Source organism: Etheostoma spectabile, chromosome 6 (genome assembly GCF_008692095.1).
Source record: "Etheostoma spectabile isolate EspeVRDwgs_2016 chromosome 6, UIUC_Espe_1.0, whole genome shotgun sequence".
Taxonomy (NCBI): Eukaryota; Metazoa; Chordata; class Actinopteri; order Perciformes; family Percidae; genus Etheostoma; species Etheostoma spectabile.
The window spans coordinates 6,360,697-6,375,551 of record NC_045738.1 but is presented as its reverse complement, the minus strand read 5'-3'; the positions used below and the strand labels follow the sequence as shown (position 1 = coordinate 6,375,551).

Genomic DNA, 14,855 nt, shown 5'->3' with positions numbered 1-14,855 from the left:
TAAAGGCCTAAAAATGCCCCAAAAAATAATCTTAAAAAAAAAAAAGCTGATTCTTGTTTCCAACTTCGCCCCAGACATGCCTGTTGAAAAACAGACGGAGACAACTTCTCTCTTTTGATTCTTTATTTAACAAGCAACAGTACAAACACGGGCGTGTGTGTGTGTGTGTGTGTTTCTGCAAATAAATAAAGAACATTGTAAAGGCTAACATACGCAATGCATATAGGAATCATATGTTCTAGCAAAAAATAACAATAAACCCACTATTCCATTATCTTAATGCAGTGTAACTGTAGCACGTAAATAGTGCACTTAAAATACAAACGTGAGGGCGTTCAACAATCGCCATTATATTGCATCAACAGCCAGGTGTAACCTAGGTATCAGGTAAAGAACACAAACAACTACATCACTAGCTAACTTAATTTAAATGTGCCTGATAGACAAATACAACAACAGGCAGACAACATAAGTTATACGACTTACAGTTCTCAAGGACTCTCACACACACACACACACACACACAAAATCTCAACTGATTATCCACCAGACAGCTAGTCTCTTTTTTTACGGAAGCCCCCTGAGGTCAGCTGAGAAAAAGAACTGAGAAAAAAAAAACAATCTGTGCATTAATAAACGTGAGCAAAGTGGGAAAGATATTCACAAATTCAAACTTCTGGGATCAATTGCTCTATAGTGAAATTACATTAAATCACAAATGACGCATTAAATAGTAAAGTAAAAATATCTGAAAAATCTACTTCAGTACAGTAACAAAGTATTTGTACTTTTTTACTTCCCATCTCTGCAAATATTTCCTTCTGATGAAAGATGACTTGTCTAGTTTCCATTCCAGTTTAGACATATATTGGGGAGGTTGATCAATCATCAAGTCCCCCTTTTAAGTATTTAAAAATACTCTGCTATGATTAATACCACAAGAAATATTAACTCAGAAAAAGTAAAAAAAAAATTTTTTAAATAAGGCTAAAAGCACATCTACTTTTTCTGGATTGGATCTGGCCTCATGCCCCGTCCAACAACCGCTGCTTGTGCTAGGTTGACCGGTGAAAGAGCAGTGTGCATCAAGTTGGCTAGAACCTCTCAGAGATTCAGCCATCTTTATTTGAATCTCACATCAGGACAGCAGGCAGAAGCTCTGGGAAGCTGCTTGATTTCTTTCCAAGCCCATAGGCCTACTGTTCAGGATGCTCGGCGGCTAGGACCGCTCTGCAGGAATAATTTTGCGCCTTGTCTGAAGCAGATTCAGTCTTTTTTTTCTGGAAAATTAGCTGACGTATTCAAATAGCAAGTGTTTGCATTCTTATATTTGTTTTTGTAGCCTGTTAACCTTTTTACTGACAGTGGGTGACACAGCTACTACGACACTCTCTCTGTACTGACAAGTCTGCTCGGAGCTGAAGGTTAGAGGTTTCTTTTTTCAAAGATGTTTTTTGTCATTTTTAGGCTTTTATTTTTGGCAGGACAGCCTAGACTTGACAGCGGAGAGAGAAGGGGAATGACATGCAGCATTTCTTTGGAACTAAACCCGCTGCCGCTGCGTCAAGGACTGAGCTCTATTACATGTACTGTAACTATTTTCAAAGTAGAGATCAGTCCGCCATGCTGTCCATCAAATTTACCTTTGTTAGAGTTGTTGTTAAAGAGACAGATTGCTCCCAATGGTTCAGGTATGGCATCCCCCGCCACCACTGCCAACACAATGCCTAAAATTGTATTTGATATTGGTAAGAATGATTCTTTTGTCCCTACATTCTGTGAGAGCAAAGTTGATTCTTACTTTGATGTATTTGAGAGAATTGCTACTGCACTGCACTGGTCGCCTGAGGTATGGACACTCCTACTCCAGTGTAAAGTCCATGGTAAGGCTCAAGCTGCCATTGCTTCACTACCTGTAGAAGAGAGTTTAAATTATGAGACTTTGTATTCCGCAATCCTACAAACCTATGAACTCGTGCCTGAAGCGTACAGACAAAAATTTAGAAATCACTGAAAAACTTCTGTACAGACGCACCTCGAGTTTGTCCGTGAGAAAGTAGTGCTACTTGATAAATGATGCCAAACTTGTAAAGTCACTGACTATAGTGCCTTAAGGACTTGGTTCTACTGGAAGACTTTAAAAGATGTCGACCAGATCGCATTGTGGTATACCTGAATGAACAGAAGGTGAATAAGATTTCTGCTGCTGCTATGTTGGCTGATGTATGAATGTATGTATGATGTATTGAGACATAAAGCTGCATTTGTTCCATTGGAACAGCCACGTCGTGCTCCGACCCCTCCTCTGAACCCAACCACATTTTGTACTCCAACAAAAAAGCATGAAAGAGAATGTTTTTAATGTCATAAAGTAGGACATGTGATAGCACGTCTTCTCAATCTACCGAAAACAAAAGAAGTGGGGTTAATCGAAGCAGATCTTCTCTGTGTGAACACACGCTCATTAGCTCAGCCAATTGATGACTGTTTTAAGCCCTTTGTGTTTGACGCCAAAGTGTCGCGAACGAGTGAGACAGGTGACAAATGTTCTGCGCGTGTTTTGAGAGACACTGCCTGCTCACAGTCTGTAATCCTTGCACAAGCTTTGCCTTTTTTTGGTCATTTTGCTTGTGGTTTTAGTGCCTGACTGCGAAGAGTCAAGATGGGATATGTGCCGCGACCCATAGACTACGTTTACATCCGGTCCCCTCTTGTCAAAGGTCATTTCCCCATTGCAGTGTGCGACGAACTGGCCGATCCCGGCTATGTCACAAGGTGTGCCACTCTTATGCTCTCACTTCCTTCTTTGGATATTTATTTATTTAAGGAATCCTGACTTCTCCAATTTTATTTTTGTAAGGCACATTTCCCACTTCATGAAGCCCAGGCTTCTTGAGCTCATTGTCACTGACCGACAACCCTTGTAAAATATGTTTTCATGTGGAGAGCATATTTACAGTGGTGTGAAAAAGTGTTTGCCCCCTTCCTCATTTCCTGTTCCTTGCCGGTTTGTCACACTTAAGTGTTTCGAACATCAAACCAATTTAAACAATAGTCAAGGACAACACAAGTAACCAAAATGCAATTTGTAAATGAAGGTGTTTATTATTAAAGGTGAAAAAAAATCCAAACCATCTGGCCCTGTGTAAAAAGTGATTGCCCCCCTTGTTAAAACATACTAAACTGTGGTTGTCAACACCTGAGTTCATTTCTCTGGCCACACCCAGGCCTGATTATTGCCCAACCTGTTCACAATCAAGGCATCACTTAAATAGGAGCTACTTGACACAGTAAGGTCCACCAAAGATCCTTAAAAGCTACACATCATGCCGAGACCCAAGAAATTCAGAAACAATTGAGAAGAAAGTAATTGAGATCTATCAGTCTGGAAAAGGTTATAAAGCCATTTCCAAAGTTTTGGGAATCCAGCGAACCACAGTGAGAGCCATTATCCACAAATGGTGAAGACTTGGAACAGTGGTGAACCTTCCCAGGAGTGGCCGGCTGCCCAAATTACCCCAAGAGCGCAGCGACGACTCATCCAAAAGGTCCACAAAGACCCCACACAACGTCCAGAACTGCAGGCCTCACTTGCCTCAGTTAAGGTCAGCGTTCATGCCTCCACCATCAGAAAAGACGGGCAAAAATGGCCTGCATGGCAGAGTTCCGACGAAAAACCACTGCTGAGCAAAAGAACATCAAAGCTCGTCTCAATTTCTCCACACACACATCTTGATCCAAGACTTTTGGGACAACATTCTGTGGACCGATGAACAAAAGTGGAACTCTTTGGAAGGTGTGTGTCCAAGTATATCTGGCGTAGAAGGAACACTGCATTTCATAAAAGAACATTATACCAACAGTAAAATATGGTGGTGGTAGTGTGATGGTCTGGGGCTGTTTTGCTGCTTCAGGACCTGGAAGACTTGCCGTGATAAAAGGAACTATGAATCTGGCGGTCTACCAAGAGATCCTGAAGGAGAATGTCCGACCATCTGTTCGTGTACTCAGCTGAAATGACTTGGGTTCTGCAGCAGGACAATGATCCTAAACACACCAGCAAGTCCACCACCGATGGCTGAAGAAAAACAAAATGAAGACTTTGGAGTGGCCTAGCCAGTCCTACCTGAACCCTATTGAGATGTTGTGGTATGACCTTAAAAAGGCCGTTCTTGCTCGAAACCCTCTAATGTAACTGATTAGGACAATTCTGCAAAGATGAGTGGGCCAAAATTCCTCAGGACGCTGTAAAAGCCTCATTGCACGTTATCGCAAACGCTTGGTTCTAGTTGTTGCTGCTAGGGTGGCCAACCAGTTATTAGGTTTGGGGGGCAATCACTTTTTCACACAGGCCATGATGGTTTGGATTTTTTTTTCACCTTTAATAAACACCTTCATTTACAAATTGCATTTTGTGTTTACTTGTGTTGTCCTTGACTATTGTTTAAATTGGTTTGATGTTCCGAACACATTCAGTGTTGACAAACATGCAAAGGAACAGGAAATGAGGAAGGGGGCAAACACTTTTTTACACCACTGTATTTTATTTTTTCTGATTTGATGAGCACGGACAATGCCCACTCAAAAAACATACACAAGTTGTGAAATGTGCCAGAATTAGCCAAGATGCTATTTTACACCTGCTGTCCCTGGAGTTAAGAGGTCACCCAAAAATATATTTAAAAAAAATATCAATTATAAATAATACATACAGATTTAGCTCAATACAATAAAAGTTGATTATACTAATGCTAATAAACATAAAGACAAGAATATTTTGTCAACCACACAGGCATCGCACAAGAAGCACCAACAAGCAGAGCAGAAGAGATGGCAGGAAGAGTAGTGTCTAAATGTAATGTTGGCAGTGCTGACTCCTTGTTGGTCACTTTTTTAAGTTAAGTTTAAAAGAGACAGTTTTAAAATGTCTATTGTAAATTGGTAGTAGAGTTCCTCCCTTGAACAGCCATGTGTGTGATTTAATTAGTCTGCTTATTCAGCTGAACAAAGAAAACAATAAAAAGCAACACAAAGACCACTTAAAATAAATCAAGAGGCCGAAACAGTGTTAGTTGGAAGCTTGAATGTATTTGTCCAACAACCTTTCTTAAACTGTACTGTTTACTTCAAAGAAATTACTTTTAAATAACCTTGACAATAATGTGCTGAGATGTAAACTGATGATACAAAATCCATGTGATACAAAGATGAAATATTTTCCTGAACAGCACTTGCTGACTGAAAACAATGCCATGTAAAAGTCCATAAACGTTGCAATTGATACATATGTTATTTTCACACCTGAAGCTAATTTCCTACAAGAAAATTATATTTACTTTACCTCACACCATGTGTTTCACAGATGCAGAGATGTTAACACAGGATTTCCTTTGATCATTCAGCCTTCACATACCACATGAGGCGTTGCATGTGTGATAATTGCTCAAATTTCTTTTTTTTCATCTGACACTATATGTGTTATTTTTATGTTAGCTATACCACAGCCAGTTTTTGGTTTGACTAGATCACACCAAATGTACACAAAACAACACATGTTCTCTTTTTTTTCCATTTCACACAAAAAGGAACCATTCTCATTTGAAATTTTGTCTCACTTCCTGTTCATATGTTGTGGTAAAAAATAAAAATTGGCCCTCTATGCCAGACCTCTCCTGTTGCAGTGGCATCAATGAGGCTTTCTGCAGTTGCTCCTGCAAACAGTCCAACTGACAGGATCTTATTTCTGAATTGTAGATTGATTGTTCACAGTGATGTCAGTCATTTGTGGACCTTGATCGCCAACATAAGCAGGGTTCAGCATTTCACCCCTGTTTGGATAAAAGCTGTCACTTCCTTGGAGACCCAGGTTCACATAACGGATTCTGCGCGTGGGGTGGACCATTTTAACAGATAAACTTTGCTTTCCTTTAACTCGCCATCGATTCTCCTCGCGTTGTGTCAAGAAGTCTTCCAGCTTTACTGTTTCCTCCTTCTGGCGCCCCCAGGACAGTTTCCTGGTATGAGGAAGGAAGACGCCAGTGGAAGCTGAGTTACCCATGACAAGAAATTGCTTGGGTTGAAAAGTCTGGGAATCAAAAAACAGAAAATGTACCTAATGAAAATGACACATTAAACGAAAAATACAATGCTAAACTGTAGAATCCACACACATCGTTTTTATCTGGCAAGTAAAAAATGACACAGGGATGTCTGTCCTCACCTCTGGTTTATCTGTTGAAGCGCCAACCTTGAATGAGAGATGGCCAGGCTTGTCCATTTTAAAGACCTGCCTGGCGATTGAAGGCCTGATCTCATCTGTCATCAGAGGAACAATTAATTGTATCCTTCTGGATGAGTTAATCACTGCTGATGAATGGATCTTGCAAGCTGTTTGTACCAATCAGTCCATCAATCAATCACCGGGAAATTTGTCAATCACAAACACACAATCAACACATGTATACATGTTAAAAGTTGTTGTAAAGCTTAGGTCTTTATCATCATTTGATTGATTTTGTTTATCTATACTGTTTGTGTACTATGTATAATATAAAGTACATGGTTAGTACAAAGAGTATAAGATAAAAAAAAGTATAACTTGTGTTCACTGAATGGATATAGGAGTTCTGAGAGATATGAGAGTTACAGTCTAATAAATAGTTATTCTTTTTTAGAATTGCACTTCACATCAATACTCTAGTATTTTGAAACCTTCTGAAAATTGAATTGTGGTTTCCATTGTTGCATTTGTCAATAATAGAATCTCCCACATGTTCACCCATCTTTCTTTAGCCCCCTTTTTGCAGCATTCTACCTTTTTAATGAGCATATGGCTGGGATGTTAGAAATTAGGGAGTGTATTGACATAATTGGCCACAGAATTTGATGTACTCACATTGCACCTACAATAAACAACAAAGTAAAATGAGCAATCTCCAAATGTGTAGCAAACTTAACAAATTGATGCATCTGTTAACCTGATTTCAGCAATTCTTTATTTTTAAATGAAGAGCTGTCGCTATCTCTTTCTATGATACAGCTCCAGAACGTCCCAATTTAACATGTAATGTTTATTGTAAAAACATCCATTTTGTTTCCTGGAACAATCTACAGTACATTAAGATGCAATGGCATTGCTGAATGAAAGACAGATTCTTCTACAGTTAGCTGTATCAGATGATACTTATAAGTGATTGTTATATAATGTATTTTCTCTCAGAGTGGAACATTTAAAGGTTTAAAATGGCAGAGATTATTTTCTTCTACATGCTTCAACTTGAGCTATCTTGTTGTTGAGGAAAATACAATAATTTTCTCTTCTTGTTTCACTCCCACCCTTTCAGCTAGACTTCAGCTAAGTCTCAAAGCACCACCATCTGGCCGACATGACTGCATGAATACTGAGAGGGGCCATTGTTGTTAAAACCTCTATAGGGAGTAGGGAGGGAGTAGGAGCTCCAGATTTGGGGTTATCTTAAGGTTGAGTAAGAAAATAAGCAGCAACTATCTTCATAATAACTGAGTATATTCATGAGTCAAAGTACACAGAATGAACAAGGTTTGTAGTTTTATAGAGGACAAAGGAATTATCAATCAAGCAATGATGAATGTAATAAACAAGAAATGTTCTTTTTCTTGTATGGTGGGTGTTTAATTTAGGTAAAGTGTTGTTGTTTTTAAAATATTGTGTTTGTCACATTTTAGCACAGTGTCATCACTGATTACAACTATCAAATAAACACAAATACACATTGAGTACACGTTTTAAAGTTTATTTCCTCATCAAAAATTTGTTTGCAGTAAATAAAACATTGCTTTTAAGGAAACTAAGCTGCTAAAACATTTAAGCTTGGCAGCAGAATTTTATATCTTGTTTTTTTGTCTTTATTTTTGCAGATTATTGTTGCCATTAACAAAATGCAGTTTCTCTGAAGCTAATATGTGAATAAGATGAAAAAGAGCTTGTCAAAATTTACCTTAATTTACCTTTTTGACTTAAAAGCGCAGTACTTGATAATCAGAAAATAATATAGCAGTAAACAATTATTTGCAATGTAAAGATATAGTGGAGTACTGGTGTCCTGAGTAGAGAAGGACGTCACACTCCTTCTGTATGTCATGTTGTCTAAAACAAGCATGTTGAGTTAAAGCTTTAGTGCCTAACTTTTTGATATTAATCAACGTCCGTTACATTCAAGACGTTGCCAAATGAGTTGCTACAAAGCTATTTAAAACTATCAGCTCCACACAACTCTCTCTGTATTTCTCAGCATGGCTATGTTCAAAAATTGATGTCGTCCAGCAACTTTCGTGCGCAGAAAATCGAGTGAAGATGATAACCTCTCCTGAAGAGTCCATCAAGTTTTTTAATACTCAGTGCCCTCTTTGGGTACTAGCAAACGTGCAGAGGAGGGGTGGAGGTGGTGCGCAAACACAGAAGGCTTGTATAATGTGGATGAGGCAACAGTTTTGTTAGCAGTACTTAGAATTCCTCAGGAAAGAGACAGGAACAACGCACTATAGCTTTAAACATGCATGAGAATGTAGAAAAGTGGGATATTTATCACTACTACAGAAACAATTAGTATGAACATTATTTTTTCCCTCTATGACAGCATGACTTCAAGAACAATGAATTCAACTCATGTAATGCAAAACAATCTGAGAGGTTGATGACAGACCTGCATGGAAAAGTTCACTTGGTACTGATTTCCAATATGTGACTAAAGCAATGACCACTGCTCAAAGGCCATCACTCTCCACCTGAGTCTCGGTGATGGAACAACAATAAATGTAGATAACTAAATCAATCTTACAAAACTAAAACCAAGGTAACATAAATGCACACTCATCACAGTAACAGAACATTATTAAAACACACTTTAACTAGGACAGAAACTGTTACATATATCTTTTTCTCTTGAGCCTTTGCATCACTTCATCACAGAACAGCTCAAATGACCCCTCTTCTCACATACAGAAACTTAACATCCTTAGTTCTCTGCTTAATATGATCTGTGCATAGCATACTTAAGCTGATATTTTAACGAAACATAAAAGAAGAAGTAGCACTAAAAAGTTTAATTACAACTAAATCTGGGTTTACAGGGAGACAAGCCCTCGCCCGGTAACAGAAGAACAGAACTCGTTTGCTTTGACCAATGCCATGTTTGTTGCCAAATTGTTTAAGTTTCAATCACAATGTGACCAAAACAGACAAACGAATATTAAGAAAACACTTATTATTACCAGATACATATCATATGAAATACCATTTTTGAATTGTGTGCAAACAACATGGTAAAGTAATGTTGCTCTGTGTCTGCTGAAACTCTGTGCAGAAGCTTGTTTTTGAATTCCTTCTACCCCCAGTGGCTATGAATGTATTGTTGAAGCTTTTAATATGTTTAATAAATGTTTTAACTGCAAGGACATGACACCAAATGAAGCAAAATGTATGGTTTCACATATTTAAGTGAAGTTCCTTTTTTCCAATTCTCGTTGTTAGGTTCTCCTCCTAATTTAAAAAGAACAGAAAATAAGACATTGCCATTTCACATAAAGATAGAAGCATAGATCGTATTATAAATCAGAATCATAAATAAGCGTGTTACTTCTGCAGAGAAATGCAAGATCATTGAAGCATTTGTGTGTAAAGGTTTACAGCTGTAAGAGTACAGAACTAATCACCAAATTCTAAGATAAAATCCATACAAAAATCTTTTGCCTTTTATCAGAATGGCCATCAGTAATTTCAGCTGTTTATTGCTCTTTTAAAACGTAATCCATGACAACCTGTAGGATACCCCTCTGCTCGCACATATTCCAGACATTTTAGACCTAAAATGTACAAAATGTTTTCTCACCTGCGAGACAGTCTGGAGAGGCGGTTCCACACACTAAATATGACAAATAGATGAAGAAATAAATACATGAATCACATTCTAATGAGAAAAAAAGAATCAGTAATGCCCTAAAAACTGGATGTGAAATGTTTTTCTCCTTACCTGCCTTCTTGATTTTGGAGCTCTTCTATGCGTGTCCTTAAGCAGACAGCAAAAGAAGTATTTTTTTGAGAAGCACTTAACAAACTTAGGAATTAGACAGTGATGAAATACATTCCTACTTTATTACTCTCTGTAATATAAGTAACAAACTCACTTGTATCTTTTCACCATGAAAATGCAGAAGACTGCAAAGATCACAGCTGTACCAAACGCTGCCACCGTGGGAATGATGATGTGGTTGTAGTTTTCTGTACCTGAAAATAGACGGAGACGTATATAAGGTCAGTTCTTTCTTTATATTGCACAAATGCAAAGAGGACAGCATCCACGATATTAACTTTACATGAAACAACAGAGTGAAAAGATCTCACGTTTCACATTGAGTGTCAATGATGTAGATGATGTCTTCCGTCCATTAAATTGTGCTGTACAGGTGACCTCACTGTGATCATCCTTCTCCTCAGGAATGATGGTCAGGATGGACTGGGCCTCCCAGTAGCCAAAACCAGTTTCCTTGTGGACCTCTATTATCTCATCTGCTGTGCCTCTACTCCATGTGAGTTTAGGCCCATGGGAGGGGCAGGTATGGCGGACTGAACAGGTGATAGTGTAGGGACGATCTTGAATGGCCGTCTTTAGGTGACTCAGTGTAGGTTTCGGAGGATCAGCTATCAATAAAAAAAAAGAAAAGCAGATATTAAGCAAGAGGCTAATAATTGTGACATAAAAAAAATCAGTGAAGATTTTGACATTTTGTAAAATCGGTGACATACGGAGCATTCTGAATGTGACACAACTCCCCACAAAGGAGAACTTGTCAACGGTGGATATATCAGTCGGCGTTCGTGCTAGTTCGATCCGGAAACAGAAAGGGCCGTTGTCATGATCTCTAATGTCAATAATTTCTAAAGTGCAGTTGTCCTGACCCAGATGTCCCAACAACCTTGTGCGGCCCCTGAAGTTTTCCAAGACCTGGGTGCTATCCTGGTAATAGATACGTTTGTTTCCGTCAGTTGAAGTATGCCAGATCCCTCTGAGTTTGGAGGAGGGCAGGTTCTCTTTAGGATGGCTGAACGAACAGGGTACCACAACACAGGATGAGACCAGGGCGTCAAGGTTTTGTACAACAGTGACCCTCCATTCTTCAGTAAACACAGGGCTGATAACAGCTGAAAGACAGTTTTGAAAGTGACAAAAAAACAAAATGACTTTGTGTTGACAGATATTTTTTGTTTCATTGGGTTGTGTATAGTAATGAGATTGGAAACAAAAAGGATGGCTAATTATATACCTGCCAGGAACAGACAGAACATTCTCATCTTGCTCTCTTTGTCCTTATTTCTCTGAGCTGTTGGTGGTGTTAAGGAAAAAAAGAGGGCACAAAATGACATGCAACTCCATGCAAACAATGTAATTGCAAAAGTGAACTCAAAAAGGCATTTATAAGTATTTTAATTTATATGACAAACATACCCATAGATGCTATGCATTGTCAAAAAAGTTTGTCTGTTACATTGTTTTTCTTTATTCCTTTAACATAGATAAAAACAGTAAATTCCAAATATACCAACAGTGCTAAGCCTAGACTAATCTTCAATTTCTACTGTTTTTTTTTTTTTAATGTTAGCTTTGCTAAAGCAGCACATCTATATACTATATTCTAAATTCTTATTTAATTCTTAAAAGTTAATTTAGTGTTGTAAAAGTCTTACCTGATTTTGCTGCTATCTGGCGGATTACAGCTGTTTGTATCTGTAGCCTGGAATTCAGTTCAATGAAGACCTGAACTGTAGAGGAAACACAAAGCACTGCAGGCAAAACTTCAAAGAGAGTCCCGTTTTGTTTTTTTGTGTAGAGGCAGTGACAGTTGAGTTCATGGTGTAGAAGTCAGGGAGTGGTTTCTTCTCCATGTGCTTAAGAATAGTTATATCTGAGTAGATCTCTCTTTGGTCATGTGTCTTTGTTTTTTGACTTTCAAGAAGCTTTCCATTTACTTTAAAAACATCTCTGAAAGAGTCTTGCTTTTGTGTTTTTTTTTGTGTATTAAGACAAAGAAGACATACTTTATTGATTCCCGAGGGGATACTGATTTTTTTTTGCTGTTGTTATTTTACAGACACACAAACAAACACACCCACACGACAAGAAGTTAGTTATTGTAGTTTGTCTGCTGACTTGGCCTGCTTATCAACAATGTCAGCAGCTGGAGCTGCAGCTGTGACACACTGAGAAGGGGCCAGTTTATAAAAAACATCCATGGCAGTTACATTGTAATGAAGCAATACAATCAAGATTGTTTTGTGGTTGTTATCCTGTCCTTTGGCTTGGCCTCTGCGAGTTAACTCTGAAAGCAGTTATGAGCTCTCTGAGAAAAAAGTAAGGGTTCAATTCAACAATGTTCTTTAAGGTTTAATGAGAAACACAAGAATATACAGGCTACATATATGCTCCATTCACTTCGATCTTGAGATAAGAAAGGGGCACCCAAAGGAAAGGAGGATTGGTTCAAGGTAGGTTAGTGCAGACAAATATACAGAAAGGAAAACAGAAACAATTCATATTACCAATTTATGATGCCAATTTAAATGAATGAGAGAAAAAAGTTCACCGTTTTCACAGAATGGAATGTAACAGATTCACAACATTTAACATTTAACAACCTATTGTCCAAAAAAAGTCTCTCTGACAGTTAGGTGTGGCACTAGACTTTGCTACATCTAAAAGTAGTTGAATAAAAAAGTAAGCGCAAAATATCTTTTCACGAAAATTGAGTAACTTTATGAGTCAAAGTACACAGAATGAGGAAGGTTTGAAGTGATTAGCCCCTGTGGAGGACAAAGAAATTATCACTCAAGCAATGTTGAAGCAATCACAACAGAGTGAGCACAAATAAAAAATGTAATGTATAAACTATTATCCTTTACTTGTATCTGTTCAGACAGATTCATTTAATTAAAAAGTATTAGGCATTTAATGAAGAAACAGTTTTGTCTCACTTCAGCACAGTGTCATCCCTGGCTGTACTTATCATGTGAGAGACACTAGCACAGTGCATTTAATACACATCCACATGCCAGTTGAGAGTGAATACATTTGTATAGGTTAATTCATCTTCACAACAAACGTGTTTACAGTACAAAACGTTGTCTTTCAAGGAACTATGCTGCTAAAACCTTCCAGCTTTGTCTACAGAATTTTATATCTTGTTTTTTGGTCTATATTTTTGCAGATTATTGTTCCCATTAACATAATGCCATTTCTCTGAAGCTAATATGTGAATAAGATGAAAACGAGCTTGTCAAACAAACTAATTAAAGCGTTCAGCAAATAATTCACCTTTTGACCTAAAGGGGCAGTACTCGATATTCAGACAAGGGGGATATTCCGCATTGGGAGGTTGGTTGAGGGGGTGTACGGAACAAACATAAGACTTTCACCCAGAACAGTGGGCTTTGTGTCCCGCTATTGCCAGCCTTAACCGGCCCGTGATTCCAGTGTGTCACGGTGTTACAGCTCGTGCCTTTAGGTTAGTTTATGCTTCTAGCCAGAGCATGGGAAAAGTGTGTGCATGCAAAATCAGCTGTGTGGTTGCCCGGAGGATTAGCCCTTGTGATGATGGCTTGGCCCACTTCCCTGTTCCAGTCAATCGGCATTGATGATTGGAGCGGTCTGTGTAGATCCTTCCAATCACCTGCCTGCAATCAGCCCAGTTGGAGCTTAAAAAGCTCCTGGATTCATCAGTCCAGGTGGCTGAGAGTGGAGATCAGTCCGCCATGCTGCTTGGCTGCTTAACATTTGGTTAAGAGTTGTCAGAGACTGTTGTGTTATCAGGCAGTCCTTTTGTTTTCTCACAGTCTACAAAGTTTTTAATGTTGTAACTGTGTAAGTTGTGGTTCCAACCAAGCACGTGTTATACGACGCTAAAGGAGATTTTTAGCGTCAATAACAACAAAAGCACCTGATTAAATGTCCGTATTTATGAGACGGGAGTGAGAATGTGTTTTATTTGTAGCCGAGGGATGCGACAAAGTGACGGTATTTGATAGCGGAATGTTCTGTGAGAGCCGTGTGGCAGCAATCCCATACCACTTTTTCTTCTGAATATCGAGTACTGCCCCTTTAATTTTCTTTTTTTTTTTTTTTTTAAACAACACATGTAGGATTAAAAACCTTCTACCTTTGCTGTCTCTACAGTGGTATAATCAAAAAAGGACAGTGGTAGTCAGCCGTAGACAGAACTGGAGGACACTCGTCAGTTCTTCTGTTTTCTTCTGATTATCTAAAAAGAACAAGAAAATACACGTTATCTGATTCATTTTTGCAATCAGAATGCAATGTTATCAGATTTCTTTGAGGAGTCAACGCAATCTATGCCGTGGTACCACATTCTCAAGTAAAAGGTTTCCTATCTCAAGTAAACCAGACAGAAAGCTGCAGACAAGCATATCTGCAAACATTACCGTTTTACCCAGGTTTCTACCGTTTTGTAGCCCTATCTCCCGGACCCCTCCCGCTTTGTCGTTTCTCCCGGGAAATTCCTGTAATTTGCATGACCCAAACTCCTTTAAAAATATTCGGACCAGGATGTTTGTCTAATGTTGACCTGTTGTCAGATCTTGTATGAAACACATCCTATTCACACAATCCACACATCATACAATTTTTAAACTTGTTTGTCACCTCAACCTGGCAACCAATAACCCAGTTGTGCCGTTGATCTCTGTGCTCTTCTTCGGCAGAAAAGTTCAAACCAAAAAAGCGATACCATAAAAATGGCACGTGAAGGCGGTGTTACATTTTTTTTTTTTTTACAGGGACGGGCTCAACAATTTACATTCATCTTGCCTA

The 14,855-nt window shown here is 38.5% G+C and overlaps 2 protein-coding genes across 4 annotated transcripts in view; both read right to left on the bottom strand.

Annotated features, from left to right (window-relative positions):
* LOC116691035 (myelin-associated glycoprotein) overlaps positions 1-6,315 on the bottom strand; it is an 11,036-nt gene extending 4,721 nt beyond the window's left edge. For all 3 annotated transcript variants that reach the window (XM_032518349.1, XM_032518351.1, XM_032518350.1), the window contains exons 1-2: positions 6,221-6,315; positions 5,342-6,085 (exon numbers count right to left, since the gene is read on the bottom strand). The gene's annotated coding sequence lies outside the window, so the exon portion shown is untranslated. The remainder of the gene's footprint in view (positions 1-5,341; positions 6,086-6,220) is intronic.
* Positions 6,316-9,411: 3,096 nt separating this feature from the next.
* LOC116691020 (uncharacterized) overlaps positions 9,412-14,855 on the bottom strand; it is an 8,581-nt gene continuing 3,137 nt past the window's right edge. The window contains exons 8-16 of the mRNA XM_032518327.1: positions 13,858-13,862; positions 11,720-11,802; positions 11,299-11,355; positions 10,781-11,176; positions 10,379-10,675; positions 10,162-10,261; positions 10,008-10,043; positions 9,867-9,899; positions 9,412-9,517 (exon numbers count right to left, since the gene is read on the bottom strand). Of these exons, the coding sequence (XP_032374218.1) occupies positions 9,505-9,517; positions 9,867-9,899; positions 10,008-10,043; positions 10,162-10,261; positions 10,379-10,675; positions 10,781-11,176; positions 11,299-11,355; positions 11,720-11,802; positions 13,858-13,862 (1,020 nt within the window). The 3' untranslated portion in view covers positions 9,412-9,504. The remainder of the gene's footprint in view (positions 9,518-9,866; positions 9,900-10,007; positions 10,044-10,161; positions 10,262-10,378; positions 10,676-10,780; positions 11,177-11,298; positions 11,356-11,719; positions 11,803-13,857; positions 13,863-14,855) is intronic.